The sequence below is a fragment of the Neodiprion lecontei genome, chromosome 4, assembly GCF_021901455.1.
Source record: "Neodiprion lecontei isolate iyNeoLeco1 chromosome 4, iyNeoLeco1.1, whole genome shotgun sequence".
In the NCBI taxonomy this organism is placed as follows: domain Eukaryota; kingdom Metazoa; phylum Arthropoda; class Insecta; order Hymenoptera; family Diprionidae; genus Neodiprion; species Neodiprion lecontei.
In genome coordinates, this window is record NC_060263.1 from 23,925,821 (window position 1) to 23,942,462 (window position 16,642).

At 36.8% G+C, this 16,642-nt stretch overlaps 1 protein-coding gene across 9 annotated transcripts in view; it reads right to left on the reverse strand.

Annotated features, from left to right (window-relative positions):
- The window catches only part of LOC107227096 (maternal protein pumilio), a 107,364-nt gene that overhangs the window by 53,097 nt on the left and 37,625 nt on the right, over positions 1 to 16,642 (reverse strand). For all 9 annotated transcript variants that reach the window (XM_046738864.1, XM_046738862.1, XM_046738861.1 and 6 more), the window contains 2 exons: positions 15,574 to 15,673; positions 14,365 to 14,495 (listed from right to left, as the gene is read on the reverse strand). In XM_046738864.1, the coding sequence (XP_046594820.1) occupies positions 14,365 to 14,495; positions 15,574 to 15,673 (231 nt within the window). The remainder of the gene's footprint in view (positions 1 to 14,364; positions 14,496 to 15,573; positions 15,674 to 16,642) is intronic.

Below are 16,642 nucleotides of genomic sequence, written 5' to 3' on the forward strand. Positions count from 1 at the left end.
TCAGTCTGCGAAATTTCACACTTTCCTTTCGGTACATGTATTAATATACGATACATGTGTTGTATGTAGTACGTATACATGCATATAAACACGTGTAAATAATGTGCGTAAAAAATACTGCCCGGTATAGAAAGGATGAAAAAAATAGGAACTATTGATGAAAATGAATGACGAAAAAAAATTCATTCCCATTTCGTTGTCTCTCTTTTTTTTTTTTTTTTACACCTACTTAGCAGCGAGTAACGAATCTTCGAACATTGTTTGTTTGATGATTATACACGTGACGTGTGCACACATCATTTACATCGTTATATTATTGATTCTATATAAAGAAAGTGACGTCGGAGCTGACTGACCGACCACCACCCGCAATATTCTTAAATGTCAGGGACCTTCGACAGATTTGTTCCCACCGTTCCGCTACGTGGCTCCCGATCTCCCGACAACGTCGAAAGTGTTGTCTATATATGCAGAATACAAGACGTTTTATTAACATTCCTCCGCTGATTAATGTATTACAGGTATGCGTACCTAATACATACATGCATATGTGTCACTGATACAGAAATTTTTAGCAATACCGGATTATATTCTACAGCCTGAGTGATTACTATTAATATGATTCTTGCAACCGAGGTAAAAATGAAGAACAAGGTCGTTTTGAAGAAAAAAACGAATCACTGCATTCGCTAATTAGTTATCGCTAATTTCCCAGCGTCACTTTTCTTCATATAATTGAATTACCTTTTATCGTGTAAATTGTTACGTCAAACAAGCTTCGTTTTTTTGTTTCCGTTTAAGTTATTTCAGAGAAGTTCATCACGAACAAACGAAAAGAAGAAAGACTTTGAGCTCGCATATATACGTAACCTGCATCAATGTGGCTTTCAAAATTCGGAGTTCAACATTACCCTATCTTACTATGTTTATTATTGGCCTCTCTTTGAAGTGTAGAAACAGATGGTGCCTATCACAGGGTGAAACAAAGTCCGGAGTGTGTGATTTTATATTTTTAACCGTGAACCCCTTTGTCAAGAACAATACGCAAAATTCAAAATCATCGTATCGAGTGTAACAACTTAAAAGGCAGATGTTATTCGCATTAAAATCGAAGGATGGAGTCGCCAATGCGATTTGAGCGGCCGATATTCTATTGTATAAAGTTTTTACAAGATTTAGATAATATTAATGATAAATTTCAGACAACTTGTCAAAGTTTCGTTTCTGTGATGTTATAATAATGAGAACAGCAAAGCTACACTTCATTTCTAGTACGTTTTTGGTCTAACAGCAGACACCAGTCACTGACTGAATTCTTGTAATACTTGCGAAGAAGTTGCTTTTCTCAAGATATAAATTGTGCCTTGACTAAAAGGCCTGGTAAAAAAGAAAAAGCAAAATTAAATCCGGGTCTCGCTCTTTCGCTCTATCTCTCTCTCTCTCTGTCTGTCTCTATTTTCAAATAAATTAAAAAATATACTATTAAAATAAAACTCTTGAAACATTCTTCTCGCGCCAATAATACTTCGACGTATCGTTCAACTGTAGTACATATTAATAAGCGTAGTAATAAGCATCGTTTTAACGCAGTTTAAACGCAGCCTCTCCACAGAACGCGGAGTGAGAAAAAAAATTAGTCAGGTGTAAAAAAGCTGGCGGTAAATAAAATAGTCTGCATTTTTCATATTGACAAGATCGAATATATTGCGTTAACGTCGGTTTCATTGCGCAAGCAAAAATTTGAGCTATAACGATGGTACGAAACAAAAATTGGCATAAAAATTAATTATCATGCCGTGTATCTATCGTCGCCATGACCTTCACCATTTTTAATCTCACTTTCTTGTTAGTATGTTGTTGCGCGTGAAAAAAAACATGATTCGCAAGGTTTCAATTTAGATTAAAGAAAAAATTAGCTCTAAGAAAAAAAAAAGCACTCGACTAATTTACCAAATACGGCGAAAGAAATGTGATTCCAGGCAATAAAATAGTGATCGGAAGAACAGTCTAGTCTATTCGATGAAACCATTAGTATTCGCATCAGCAGAACATTTCGTTCGTCATGTTTGATCACCGTATTTGGTAAACTGAACATACTTTTTTTTGTATGTGGTGATCGTACGCTTCGCGAAATCATTGAGGTGGGCCACAATAGACTTAAAAGAAATTTGTACAGTGAATCCTTTGTGAAGAAATCAACATTTTTAGCCTATAGATCGACATAGATATGCGAGCATATCGATATATAAAAAAAAAAAAAAAATCAACAAAAATTCAAGTAATTTAATAGAAAAAGTTGACCGGGCAAAGAGAGGGGGACAAAAAAAACCCGCAAGTTCGGGATCTTTGTTGTTCCTTACTCAGTTTTATTCGAATTTTCTTAATAAAAATTGATTCGCTTGTATCTCACACATAAAGCTATAGATACACCCACTTCAGCTCCAGGTTCGAAAATCTATGTTTGTTTTTTTTTTTTTTGTTTCTACGAAGAATTTACTGTGCTCGAATTTCATTGAAATAAATTATACTTGACAATGATATCGCCAGTTGATCTATTACTGTAAAAAGTCTGACTATTTCTTTCAATTCAAACGTTGCTAATCGTGTTTTTTCGATGCTCCACAGCTGTACACAACATAGCGGCAAGATAATGAAATCGAAAACGATGAGGGTCACGGCTAAATTGAAATGGTATAGAATGTCCCACGTCGTGCGAGATGTTATAAAACAAAAAAGAACAAATGAAAGCTCCAATTCGTAAGGAGAAGCAGCTACAACTATAAAAATCGTGGGTTTCGCTCCTTGTTTAATTACCGCCGTTGCCGCACTATTAAAGGCGGACAACCCTGCGTACCTGTATCCCAACATACGGCATCGCGGGTATCAAGCGGCTTACGCAATAGAGAATTCGTGTCGATCGATCAGTGGGTTATATATGCTGTGAGCTATAGCCTCGCACACATGTGAAGATTTACCATCGTCCGTATAATATTGTTCTATCTCTCTCTCTCTCTGTTTTTTAACTTGCATAACTCCACGTTAGGTGATCGACGCGAGTGAAGTAATAGTTGGTTATAATGTAAATTATACCCACATAAGCTGTAGTACCGGGTAGGTATATAAAATACTGCATTACACATGCGAACATATTAATGTAGCACGGAAGGAAACTGAAAGCTTACCTGCGCAAACAGAAGACTAAAAACAACTTGCTGCACAATTATTTTTATTTTCTTTTGTAGTCGCGGTTTTGTTTATGCCAGCAAGACGAACAGGAAAGAACAGATAGGGATTGGAAACAGCGAGTTAACGGCTCTTCTATTACTTCCAATCAAGTTAAGCAATTCACGTTGTGCTTCTAGCGCAAGGTTTCGCTGTCAGGTGTATATTATTCATTACTCATAGATGGAGAGTCGGAGTTACGAGATTAATTATCGCTGTTAATCGGCAATCATGCAGGGGTTCCATATTTTCGTGCGCCAAATAGAAAACTAGAAACATTTAGCAAAGAATTGCAACGTCTTGTTCTATAAAATTTGTCTGTTGTAAAAATATTCAAACGTTTTATTCGAATGGTGGATAATCAATAACTACGATATGTAGTTATAGAGATGATTGAGGTCGGGGCAGGAAGTTCTGCGTACATTTATTACAGACAGGTAACAGACTTCGCGCCGTTGAAATTTATGAAATACTAGCTTTAAAACCCTCGCTCGCTAAAGCTCGCTCGGGGTCGGATGCCTAGTCTAGCTGGTTTTTGTGCTCGCTTACTCGTTGTCAGTATTTTACCAGATGATACGAGATTTACCAGATACCTCACGCCCTCTCTGCTTGAGGATTGTTCAATGGGTAATAAATGTTACTCCGTGAAGTCAGGTTTCATCAAGTTGCGGACCTCGAGTGCAGTAACTACGAAGCACTAGTTCTGGAGGTCGAAATCCACAAGGTAAAGGACCTGGACACCCAAAACCACGGAGCACTTGTCCCTGAAGTCGAGTTTCACCAGGTAGCGGACCTGGAGCGCAGAAACTACGGAACTCTTGTCCCTAAAGCTGAGTTTCACCGGGTAGTGGACCTGGAGCGCAGGAACTACGCAGCGCTTAGTCAAAAGTCACCAGGTCAAGGACCTGGACAGCCAGAACTACGGAGCGCTTTTCCTGGATGTCAAGATGCACCAGGTGGAGGACCTGGAACGCAGAAACTACGGAGCACTTGTCCTGGAAGTTGAGTTTCACCAGGTAGCGGATCTGGAGCGCAGGAACCACAGAGCGCTTGTCCTGGAAGTCCAGTTTCACCAGGTAGTGAACCCGGATCACAGAAACTACGAAGCGCTTGTCCCTGAAGTCGAGTTTCTCCAGTTAGAGGACTTTGAGCGCAGAAACTACGGAGCACTTGTCCTGGAAGTTGAGTTTCACCAGGTAGCAGACCTGGAGCGTAGAAACTACGGTGCGCTTGTCCTGGAAGTCGAGTTGCACCAGGAAGCGGACCCGGAGCGCAGGATCAGGAGGTAGAGAACCCAATACTCTAAATCTGCGGAGCGCGATTCTCATACGTCCGCTCTACTGCGCGGTTGTTTCCGGACTGAGGAATTCGGCTAACTGATTTTCGTCTATACTATAGTTCGATGAAGTCAATATCCGAATATCCAAAATTTGGTTTCGAACTTTAATACTATGTATGGTTAGAATATTCAACCTCGGCATGCCCCGTCAATTTATGGAGGAAAGCAGGAACCCCGAAATCCCGTACACCCGGAATGCTTGAATCGATAGTATCAAAGGTAGACACGCTGCTTACTACGCAACGATACGTGAAATTTCAATTATACCTCCTTCCGCATGTTCGAAAACCATTCTGGATCATTGATGTGAATGTGAATTAACGATTACAAGAAATTGAGCAACGCAAAATGTGATTTTATCTCTGTAGATACTACTTCTTTCGACTAAATTTTGGAGGCAATTATATGAGATGTTCTATCATTGCCAAGACTGTAATTCGCAATCAAAATGTATAGTTAATTGCATATTGTAACCTGAACGCAGCGTTCAAATACTTTTCCTGCACCGATAATATATGTAGACAAATTTATGACGATTATTCCCGGCGAAAAAAAACACCAATAAAATTTTTAAAACACGAAAAAGGCTGTGAAATATCTACTTGCAATTTTTTCTTCAAGATTATGAATTTTCGTTACCTCACAAACCTTACAAAGTTTTCCTGAAAAATTGATACACGTTCATTTGTCTTCATCAATTGTACACACGAGGTTGAAACTATATATATATATATATTGAAAAGTATCCTTGATGGTAATTTTGAATTCCCAGTCCATTTGCGAGCAGTGCATAACTCTGCATTACATATATTAAATACTCATTTTCCAAGTTACAGTTTGCAATACAAGAAAAACAATTTATAAATGCCAAGCAAGCGTGTCTCGCCGGTTTCAGCAGAAAAGAATAGCAAAAAGTTTGCCTTCAACTATATTATCTGTTTCATGATTTGAATCCTTTCACTAAAGATCGAATAAAACTTTCGAACGAAACGATTAAAAGTGCATTCGCAACTACAGGTTGCCGTTCAATTATACGTGTTTTGGTGAAATTATATTTGTATTGAGAAATTTATATCATTATTTAAAAAGAATCGATGCTATAATTTATTTTTTATGCCCATAAAGAAATTCCGTACACGACGGCATTAAAATTTTTCCCATATTCCGAATTCACTTTCCTTCCAATTCTACGGTCAAAAAATACAGGTGAGAAAAAAATGTATTTCTTAAGAAATAAAATAACGTTTAAATTAGGATACTAAAAAAAAAAAACAAAGGACAAAAATCAGAAGTACAACCACGACGACTGAATCGATCGTATTAAAATATTGATGTACGCATTAACCTAATTGCAACGAATACTGCCGGATAAGGTATAGGAAGAGAAGAAAAAATATTCAACTAGTTGAGTATAATAGCTGTTTTAAAATACGCTGCAAAGATTATATAAGCTATGTATATTAAATTCCGGCAACAAATTCCGAAACATGAGTACAGTTCGAGCAAATTCAATTGAAATCAATTAGCAAACTTCCACGCGGTTAATTCACTCACCTATGCATAAAGGAATAATTCAATCCCGACTATAATATACGTTATACAGAAGTTAATACGGTATAAATGGGTATAATAAAATGCCTATAAGCGCATGTCTTTTTTTTTTCATGTACAGGATGATTCGGCGAAGACGACCGAAAAATACGGAAATGAGAAAATAATTTAAATCAACGCCACCTGTATCGAACAGATTTCATACCTCAGTATGATACAATGAAAAAATTACGAATAATCGTCACCTCGGATGAATTGTTGGCTAATTACAACGCAGGAACGACATGTACAATCGTGTCTTTATCGCGGATGCTAATGTCTTGGATGAACCTCTCTTTTTGCTTCTGTCGCGATAGTTCATAGTTATATAATTGAAAAGGGCAATGCGAATCGTAGAATTTCAACTTTCATAAATGGCATAATAGCGTCGAGATTTCTTTGTACACATACCTATATACAGTTGCAATAACAATTCCTCATAACAGTTGCAATGTAACTGTGGTCGGTTACGTGAACACGGTAGGTGAATTATTGAAACTTTTACCCAACTCGACACTTCTACTACGTACTAATTCATCTTCTTCCGTTCCCTTCTTTCTTCTTTTCAACAACCTAGCTTACTTACTCGCAGGAGTCTCCGAGACTTTCGAATAATGACGGTGGTTAACCATCGTCATCTGCACTGCGAGCTAGTGCAGCGAAAGGATTTGTCTCCAAAACCGGTAAATTCAAAAGAAACTAGCCTCAAAGTGATCGTTGTTGCCGCGTTTGGAGATTCGCATTAAACGGTCGTTAAAGTGACAAACAAAGAGGTGCCAAAAGTCTACCGACACACCTGCACATATTCGTAAAACGCGACAGCTTCGTTTATACTCTATGCGCAATTGCGTACATGTGTTTTCAGACATCCAAAATCCTCGCCCTTCCTTTCCCTTCCCGTAAAAGAAAAAATACCTTTTTCTTACATGTTTTTCCTCTTCATTTTTAGACGGCTATTTCGAGTGGATATGTACTTTTTCTCTTTTTTTTTTTCTTTTTTTGCAAACCCGTCGTGCGCCGCAGCAACTGCGGTAAGAAGGTGAAGAGACGAAATGGGGAGACGACAAAAGTCGCCGCAGGTGTACGAAGGGGTTGAAAGAATGAAGAGGGCGCCAAAAAAGGGGGGGATAGACATAATGCAAAACCTCGTATAGTCGGGGACGAGAAACAATTGATACTTGTGACGTGGGGGATATACGCATACCTTATACACATACATATATTATATAAACATAGGAGTCTATTATATACCTGTGCATTACCAGGATTTAAAAGCACTTTTATTTTCTTACAGTTTTTTTTTCTTTTCCTATATACTAAACGAAGCCTGGAGAAAATTCTCCGGGGTTTTTGGCCGTAGACTTGTGTATTGGACCGTTTCGGGTCAGCTCAATGAAAGTTGTTGGCAAACTAAAATTATTATTTAAGTGGGTAAAAGTCACACGTTTGTGATAGGTACCTTTTAAACTTCAGGTAAAAATCTTGCGCGTACTTTACGATAAATTTTTGTACCGTGTACGTTCAAAACTATTGTTTAAACAACTTTTTTACCAGAATAAAAGAACATTGCCTAGATTTAGAATAGTCTACTGTACTTTAAGCTCGGCTCGAATCGTGACATCGAGTAAGGTGGATGGAAGAGGAATAAGAAAAGTAAAACAGAATGCATTTTGAAGACACTTCTTGGAACTAAGAGAACGAAAATCCGGAATACAAAAGGCTGCAAATACCCACGGTTCGTTAAATCAACAATGTAAAACTGTACCAAGTTGATGACGAAAAATCTCGCGAGATTCGTGGAATAATAAAACCAAAAGATAAGGAAAGTATAACCAACGAATTCGGCATAACTTCACGGCTAGCACGAAGGGGTGAATTTTTTGTTGTACTTCATTTCTTTCATTTTTCATTATTTATTTATTTTTGATTATTTATTTATTTATTTTTTTTTTTTACGTTCTTCAAGTATACAGGTAAATGAAGGAAGAAATGTGAAAAACTCTTATCGTGTCTCAGTGCCGTTAACGAATAATAATTTTTTTTTCTTCTCGTGCGTGCAGATATACACGTACATAGATGTATATTTATGTACCTACATTACAATCCCGTATCTGTATACACGAATATACGCGTATGTAAAAGTATCGATTTCGTGTTATTTGCGGTTTAAATTTTTCCCTGCGATATATACACGCCGTCAACGGTATACAAATTTCTCTTTCGAGACTTCTTTCGAAGTCACAAAAACGATGCATACCTGCACACATATACATACATATATATTTATATGTGAGTTTTTTTTCTCAGTTATTGGCATGCACACTGAGGTGTCTAACACGCCGTAAAGTAGTTGGTGCATTTCACGCGTTATAAAATCATTTTATCTATCATCATTATTATCATTATTATTCATATACGTTATAATAGACATATGTATAGGTGCTGTATCGACGTACATATACGTATAAAGTACATATATCGGATTATCATTTCACTATTTAACGCTAATGATTTCTCTGCCTTAAGAAATTGCGTACCTATGTAATACTTTTATTCGTTTCTGAACACCGTCGTCGCGCATTGATATCCTCTATTATAACGCAACGTAACAACACTGTATGCAATGAGTGATACATGAACGCGTCGACTTTCCCAGATACCTGCGAAACTTCAACGTTAATGATATGAAAATATACGCACTTCAACAAATCGTGTTCAAGTGTGCAAATAAGAAAAGGTAAAAGAATTGTAAGAATGGGTAATGTCGTAAGAAGGCAAGCGATCAGAGAGAGAAAATGCAAACACACACGAAGACATATCGAAGTGTCAAAGTTAAGCAGGGATCACGCTTCAACGTTGATTTATTACACGTAAAACAACGAATCCACGATCAAATCGATGTGCCACTTACAGCAGTGATTTTTATTCGCTTCGTTTTTTTTCTTTTATTATTTTTTTTTTTTTATTATTTATTTATAGGTCGACGGTAAAAATGAGATTCGTGTACGAAAGAAACAGGCTTGAAAATACGATACGATATCACGTGACATCGTATCGAGAAAAGGAGAAAAAATATTTCCCACAATGTCCTGCAAAAGATGACGATAAAATACGCAAAGACTCGTGAATTTAAAATAGGTAACAATTCATGCGTAACGAGGCCAGATATTTTACACTAAGAATAAAAATCATAGTTTTTCAATGTCTTAATTCTGGTTATTCGAAAAATGAAAATCTTCTCGGGTAAGGGAAAAATTCAAAAAATAACCTAATTTAAACTTAGATAAATGCGCGTTAATTACCCGAGGTAATGGAATTCCGCTAATATTCCGACAATTTGTCAAAATTATGATGAAATTTAAACCATTAATTATCGTGTAACACGCGCGTTGAAATTAACGGTCAACGTTTGATTGCCGGATGAAAAGGATCTGACGGGGGGGTGAAGTAATTAGCGAGCAAATAGAAGAGGTGGTGGCAGGAAAAGCGGCGAGGTATTATACGAATGATGCGGTTTTATTTACGTAATAATTTCATCCCGACATTGTGTGTATTTGGTTATAATATAGTGTTTCAGGTGACAAATCCATTTCGAAATTATACAGCGAAATTTGATTTCTCGCACGGCCCACTATTTGATCCTTTTACAAAATTGACCAACTCGTACAGACCATTTTATTATACAACGGAGTATCGGGTGACGCCGATATTACTTGCAGATATCTATTTGTATAATATCGCGTTGGCATATGGAGGGGGGAGGGGGGAGTTGAAGTCGAAATGAAAAAATTCTAGAATGGAAGGAAAAGAATCGTAACTCGGGTCAGTAATTGGTATTCAATATATAGTCAATTTATCGAACGAATATTGAAATAATTTACAGTCAATAATTATCGTTTTTAGGTTTACTTTAACGATCTGTAAGAAACCTTCATAAAGTTACAGCAATATTTGAAACGTGCGCAAGTATGAAAATTCTATTATATATTTATAATTTATCAACGGAGTGATAAATTTCAATGGAATACAGTGACCGTTGCTATCGAAGTTGCTTCACAATAATCTGTGTTTCTTTTCCCCATTGCACATTCGTCTGATTAAGACTGTATTATATTTATAGTGGATAAACACGCGTGACCGCATACAAAGGATCGATTTGCAAATAATAAAGAATCCTATAACACGTAACGTAACCACGCGGTACGCCTTCGCATAAGAATACGGCAATCTTGACCTTCGAAAACGGATTTGGCTCGCGGACACACCGCATAGAGTATAATATGTATAAGGTACGGGTAGAAGAGAGATTAGGATCGATAAGAGTCAATCTAAGAAAATGAATTGCATTTTTGCAACACGCTCTGAACACCAAAGTGAACCAATCAAAATGAGTAATGAAAATAAAATAAATACAAATAACTTGCGGGCAACAAAAAATATGCTTATATTAAATAAAATAACATTACGAAATGAGCAACGGAAACACGTTTCAGAAATATTTTTTTACCCACACAGCGATTTTCATTCGTTACGGGAAAATAGAAAAAAAAAGAGATCACTAACAGGGTTGTTGCAAACTTGTGTGTTCGAAAAAATGATTTTTTTTTCACATGATTTCAAAAACATACATCAAATACACGCAGTAATATAAAGCAGGAAATTGTAAAGAGTAAGACGGATGTATCGATAATTGTGCGCGGAGCAAAAAAAAAAAATCCAATTTTGCCAACCAAAATCACAGAAATGTAAAAATGCGCTGCAAATCAAAAGGCAAAGTGAAATTCCGGGCATTTCTCAGATTTGTTACTTCGATAATAATCTGGAATTCATGTCTAGGAAGAATCTAGGTTTCTCAAAAATAGCCTCAGTATTACAATGTGCGTTTTCCTAATCCGAAGAAAAAAAAAAAAATAAAATAAATAAATAAAAAAACCATCAACAATAAATGGAAAACTATTCGTAAAATTAGTTATATTGCACGAAATTATATGTGAAAAAGAGAAGCAGTTTACCTCCTCCGAAAGTGTTAGCAAAACGAACTGCCAAATGCTCAAACGGTTCGCGGTATTCGATTGGCTAATTTAATCCCGAAAAACCCGCAGCTGATAAAACAATGCCGGTGATGCAGGCAGCGTCGGCAGCCGGGACTTTGATCACCGTTCGCCGCACGGCCGTCAGATGGCAGTCAAAGGCTAAAAAACGCGAGCAGCCGAAGAACGAAGGAGGGATTGATGAGAAGTGGGGGATCCCGGACTCGATTCTACTGTCATCGGCAGCGTGGAACATCGAGAGCGCTCATTGCCCGCCCTTGACAGCTATAACACCTTCTATTACGATGCTTATAAGGTATACGGGTATGCGCTTGTGTACAAGCCGATCCGCCAACTCTCGGCAAGATTTTTTAGGATCGAATTTCTACTGGCTCCAATCGGGATATGTTGTAATGTACACTGTTAGAAAATTCACGGTGTCAATACAAGTCCACACCTATTAGTGTAAAATTAAACATCGTCGGTGTAAATCGTTCGATTCTTGACACCGAGTTGTCTTAAAATCGATACCAAAATGGTGTGGACTTCTATAGAATATTGTCGGTGTTATATTTAACACCGCATTTCTAACAGTGTACAGTAGTGATATGAAGATGGTAAAATTTGTAGATTTTACCGTTCAAGATAAACACGTTCGTCAATTTTCTCATGTTTTCGAGTTGAACCTGTCTTCGATTTTTAGCACCTGTTCTCGGTAAAAAAATAAGACCATATATGTTTCAAAGATGGAAAGTGCTAAAATTCTGAAGACAAAGTTTCAATTCGAAAATGTGATAAAACTGATGAATGTGTTTGTCTAAATCGTAAGGCTTAAGTGTATCCTACAGTCGGTCTTTACCAAAAGTGTTAAGTGTCACTTAATTTAACTATTTCCGAAGCTTATCCATTACTGCATTATTTTCGCATGAGCACTGTGTAGGTTTTTTTGATAATAATAAAAATAACAGATATTTTACTCAATCGGTAAGGAGTAATTATATCATTCTCTTAAAGACCTGAAAGTGGAAGATCTTTCATATCCTGTGTACATACCATGACATATACAAATTGCAGTCAAACAAGAAGATTATGATTTGAAAAATCTATTCAAAAGTTGATGGATCGATACACATGTTAGAAACATTTGAATCTACGTTGTCTATTCGTGGAAATTGTCAGTGCATTTGAAAATAACACCCAGTAATCAACTTACACCTTTACGAAGTGTTCATCGTCCTAATTAAAACAAAGGATGGAGTTACTAAGGGCGAAGAAGAGAACACCTTTGATATTACTCGTAAGCATCCCATTTCCTGTTTCAAACATGCAAATCAGATTTCTCGATGCCATCTCTCTGATAAGGGTTGAACTACGAGCTAAATTTTGTTGAAAACGCCAAGCGGCAAGGAACCTTGAGAAATTAGTCACTTCAGCGCATTTCCACCGCATATAATACAATCATACATCTTGTGTGATTGATATAAAAAATTTTCACCGCCTCTGTTATCTTCCCTCTTTCACTTTCAAAAAAAAATCCCTATGTATAATGTACTACTTTCTAGCATAGTAAAATCTATTTGGATATTCCATGAGAATCTTGACGCATATGCATAATAGGGAAGGCTTATAGCATCGGCTCATCAAGCAACAGAAATACACACACACAACCGTATATTACGTTCAAAGATTGCATGTTATGGGCTAATCGCATTTATCGACGTATCGTCGAATTTAGGGCTAATGACTTACGGACCGAGATTTTCAAGAATTTCGTGCGGGTTTATCCAAAGGAATTACTCCAGATTCCTACGTTTCAATTTCAGACTTGGGGAATATAATGCTGAAATAACTTTACGTAGCTAACGTATACCGAACGGTAGTTAATGGGCATTAGCAATCGAAGAGCCAACGGCAATTAACGATTTTTATAAAGCACCTTTCAATCGTGTCAAATTTAATTCAAATCGTTATATCGTATAAAACGAAGTAAGTTTTATCAGTAGTCGACGAACTTGACGTAATTTCAGACATGACTCAGAATTAAGGTAATTAACTTGTAATTCATACTCAGGTATAAATTAATAGCGTAACAGTAGGCAAACTATTTCATTTGAATGCCTTTTCTATCAAGTTGTCAAGTTCAAGAGATCTTAGATTATCGATCTCATTGGAATTTAAGTGGCAATGGGTAAATAATTGAAAAATAAACTAGGAATAACCATCAAAGAAACGGGATCAACATTATAACAGTTGACAATCGACTGATTATTATTTTTTTTTTTTTTTTATCAAAATTTATATATTTGATTTAGTTCTGGCGAAATCTGTTGCATTTTTCGGCGCATGTGCACAAAATTGTTACGATCTAATTTCAAATTAGTGCAAAAACTGTAACACGGGATGTTGAACTTCCAAGTCTTACCGACTTTGATAAATCGGTTATCACGCTTTCTTTTCTTTCCGTATAACGAAATCGCTTGAAACTCTGAGAATAATCAAGAAGTTCGCAAGGTTCATGTAAGAATGTAATTTCAGAAAAACTCGTTATTCCGCAACTTTCGGACTGTTATCCGTCTGAAATGGAATAGACCGTGTTAAAGAGAGAACAGGCTGATATTTTGCAAAGTCGACTACTTCCAAGTTATTCTAAATTTGTAAAATATTGAGATTTTAAAAAGGATTTCGTTACACATTAACTTTACTAACTTCAATCTTGTTTAGAATTAAATTTTTTTTTTTTACGTTAATACAACGGTGAATGGATCATATAATCGACTTTGTACCCGATAAACTCGTCTAAAACTTCTAACCTGGTATATTATTTTCCCCGCATAATTCATAACCGACGTTTTAAAATATTCGTACTTTGTATTGTTAAAGTATTTAAATACTTCAAGGACATGCGGTGATCGCGACGCCGCTCTATAAAGGAATGAAATTTATTTTCGTCGTCGTCGTCGCATGACTCGACGACGATGATCCTCAGTTGCGAGGAAACAACGGTCTGAATTTCGCCTCTAATTTTATCTCCGTGTTCATTCGTCGGGAAATTTGTCCGAGCAGAATTAGAAAAAAAAAACAACATAAAATTGAAAGAAGAGAATGATGAAATTAACGAGCCGTACGAGAGATTAAAATCAGTGTGTAGTAAAGAGAAACGTGGTTACTTGATGTGAAACTCACTTAAATCCTTTGTCATCGTCAAGGCCATTTTGGGGGCCCAGTCCATTGCCCTGGGGTCCGTTGTCGTCCTTAGAACCATCGAAGGGGCTCGCCGAACCCTTCTCTTTCTCTTTTTTGTCTCCGTCCGTGTTCTAAACAATCGAAAAAAAAAAATAAATAAATAAATAAACAACAATAACAAAACAACGACTATACGTGAGTGAATCCAATGCGTACGATATGACTTGCCACCTCTGTACGCGGAATGATGATATCCGGCTAACGAGACGCGAATTGCGCTCCAACTATCTAGCCAAGCAAAACTATGCATGTATGAGTGTGGGCGTTGCAACTTTGCAATTCAGAATTACGAGGCTACCCAACCTTGACCTGCGACAAACGAGTTCCCACTTTTCGACTCAGATGACAAATTGTAGGTGCATATCTCGATTGATTCAAATCTTGTCCAAAATTTGATGCGACTCGTTAATTATTTCTCCGTAATTTGTCACGATGTACGGTTTTTGCAAATGGAATATCAAGATATCTATTTCTGTTTTCAGATCTACGAAGATGGAGTGAACAAACATTCTTATTCTCGATTGACTCAAAATTTAGAAGAGTATTGTACATGGTTTGCGTTTTGATAGTTAATAAAAGTTGCAAACAAAAACGAGCGTATAACAATACGTATATTTGATAGTTCATTGAAGTCGTGCAATTAATCGATTAATCACACCGCCCCAGATTTTATGCGACTAGTTTGACATAAAATTACCGTGCGCAGATATTATACATTGACCATATTAAATAATAGACTAGTATTCAGTGGGGAAATACACGTGAAAATCACATCTCAAATTGAAAAGTATACAACAGTCTGCCAAGAAAAACAAGTACAAATAATGATATGAATTGATGCGCGGTTGATTAATATTCATTTTCGAATCAAAGATAAAGTTAATTGTAAGCTAAACAACAACACGTCTGTATGAGAAAATGGCTAACGATAGCCTAAATATTGACGTGACAACTTAGCTCTTGATTATTATCATTCAAAGTTAAACGCTCTTGTTAATTGAGTAAATTGAAAAGATCGCAACGTACAACGATACAGAGCAGGAACAGAGCAGATGAAACAAAGTTAATGAGAACCTTCAACGGACAAATGACATTAATAATATACATAATGCAAAATCCTTGCAGACTATACATTAAAAGCTTACTCACCAATCTCAGGGAACCCATTCGAGGCTCCAAGTCTTTTGGGGTGGTGGGACTTGATCCCAGAACGTACTCGACCATTTTAACGCCAAGACCTCCGGTTTCGCTGAAATATGATGATAAGCGTTGATGAGATGTGAAATAATACCGGATCGAATGACTCGGGAGAGCGGATAGGGGGCGAAATCGAGAGCAGTTTGTGTTCAATTGAAAGATTTACAGCCGGCAATGAGACGTGTCTGAAGCGTCTTTTTTCTAGTCGTTTGGGTTTTTTTTTTCTTCTTGTGTTGGTAACAACTTTTTGCGCACCCGCTGAATGTATCCGAATTATAAGCGTGACGTCAATCTCGACCCTGACGAACGACCCACTACTGGAAATATTTATTATCCCGGTTTACGCAGGATTACGAAATAATCGTTTTTCGCAGCTGAACTAAACTTCTGTTTTTTTTCTTTCTCCTTTTTGTGCCTTTCTTTTTTACTCAAGATTAGATTATTTTCAAACGCATTTCGCGTTGATTTACTATAAATTTGAGAAATTACAAGCAACACTGTTATACGTCCAACTTCGTTCACGGCTTTTGTCAATCGGGTTGTCGAATCTCAACGGGAAAAGCTTCACGATTATCGATTTCTATTGAGAAAATTGAAAGTCCATTCGTGATTTTTCCCGTCAGAATATGACTATCCGAAACATGATTGGATTAAAAACTGTTATTTTATATCTACCCACCATCTGTTCGATAAGTCGAATGGTATGGCAAGATTAAACTTGTAAATTTCCGTGAGTAAATAACAAGCTGTGTGAGTTGATCAGTTCAATGGGAAAAGATGAAGAAAAACGTTGTTTACGGAGGTTGGTTGGCCGATAATCGTCAAGATTTATTATTTATTCTCGACTTTAGATTGGAAAACTGAGGATTATGAAGATTGACTATAAGACTGTATGTTTAGATGAATAAGTGTGAGCCGCACTATTCACGACGTACTGGCTGTACATTCTCAACCAAAGGTGAGTCAAATATCAGAAAAAAATCAACCACAATAAAGACGAGAAGAAAATTAATTTTCACGA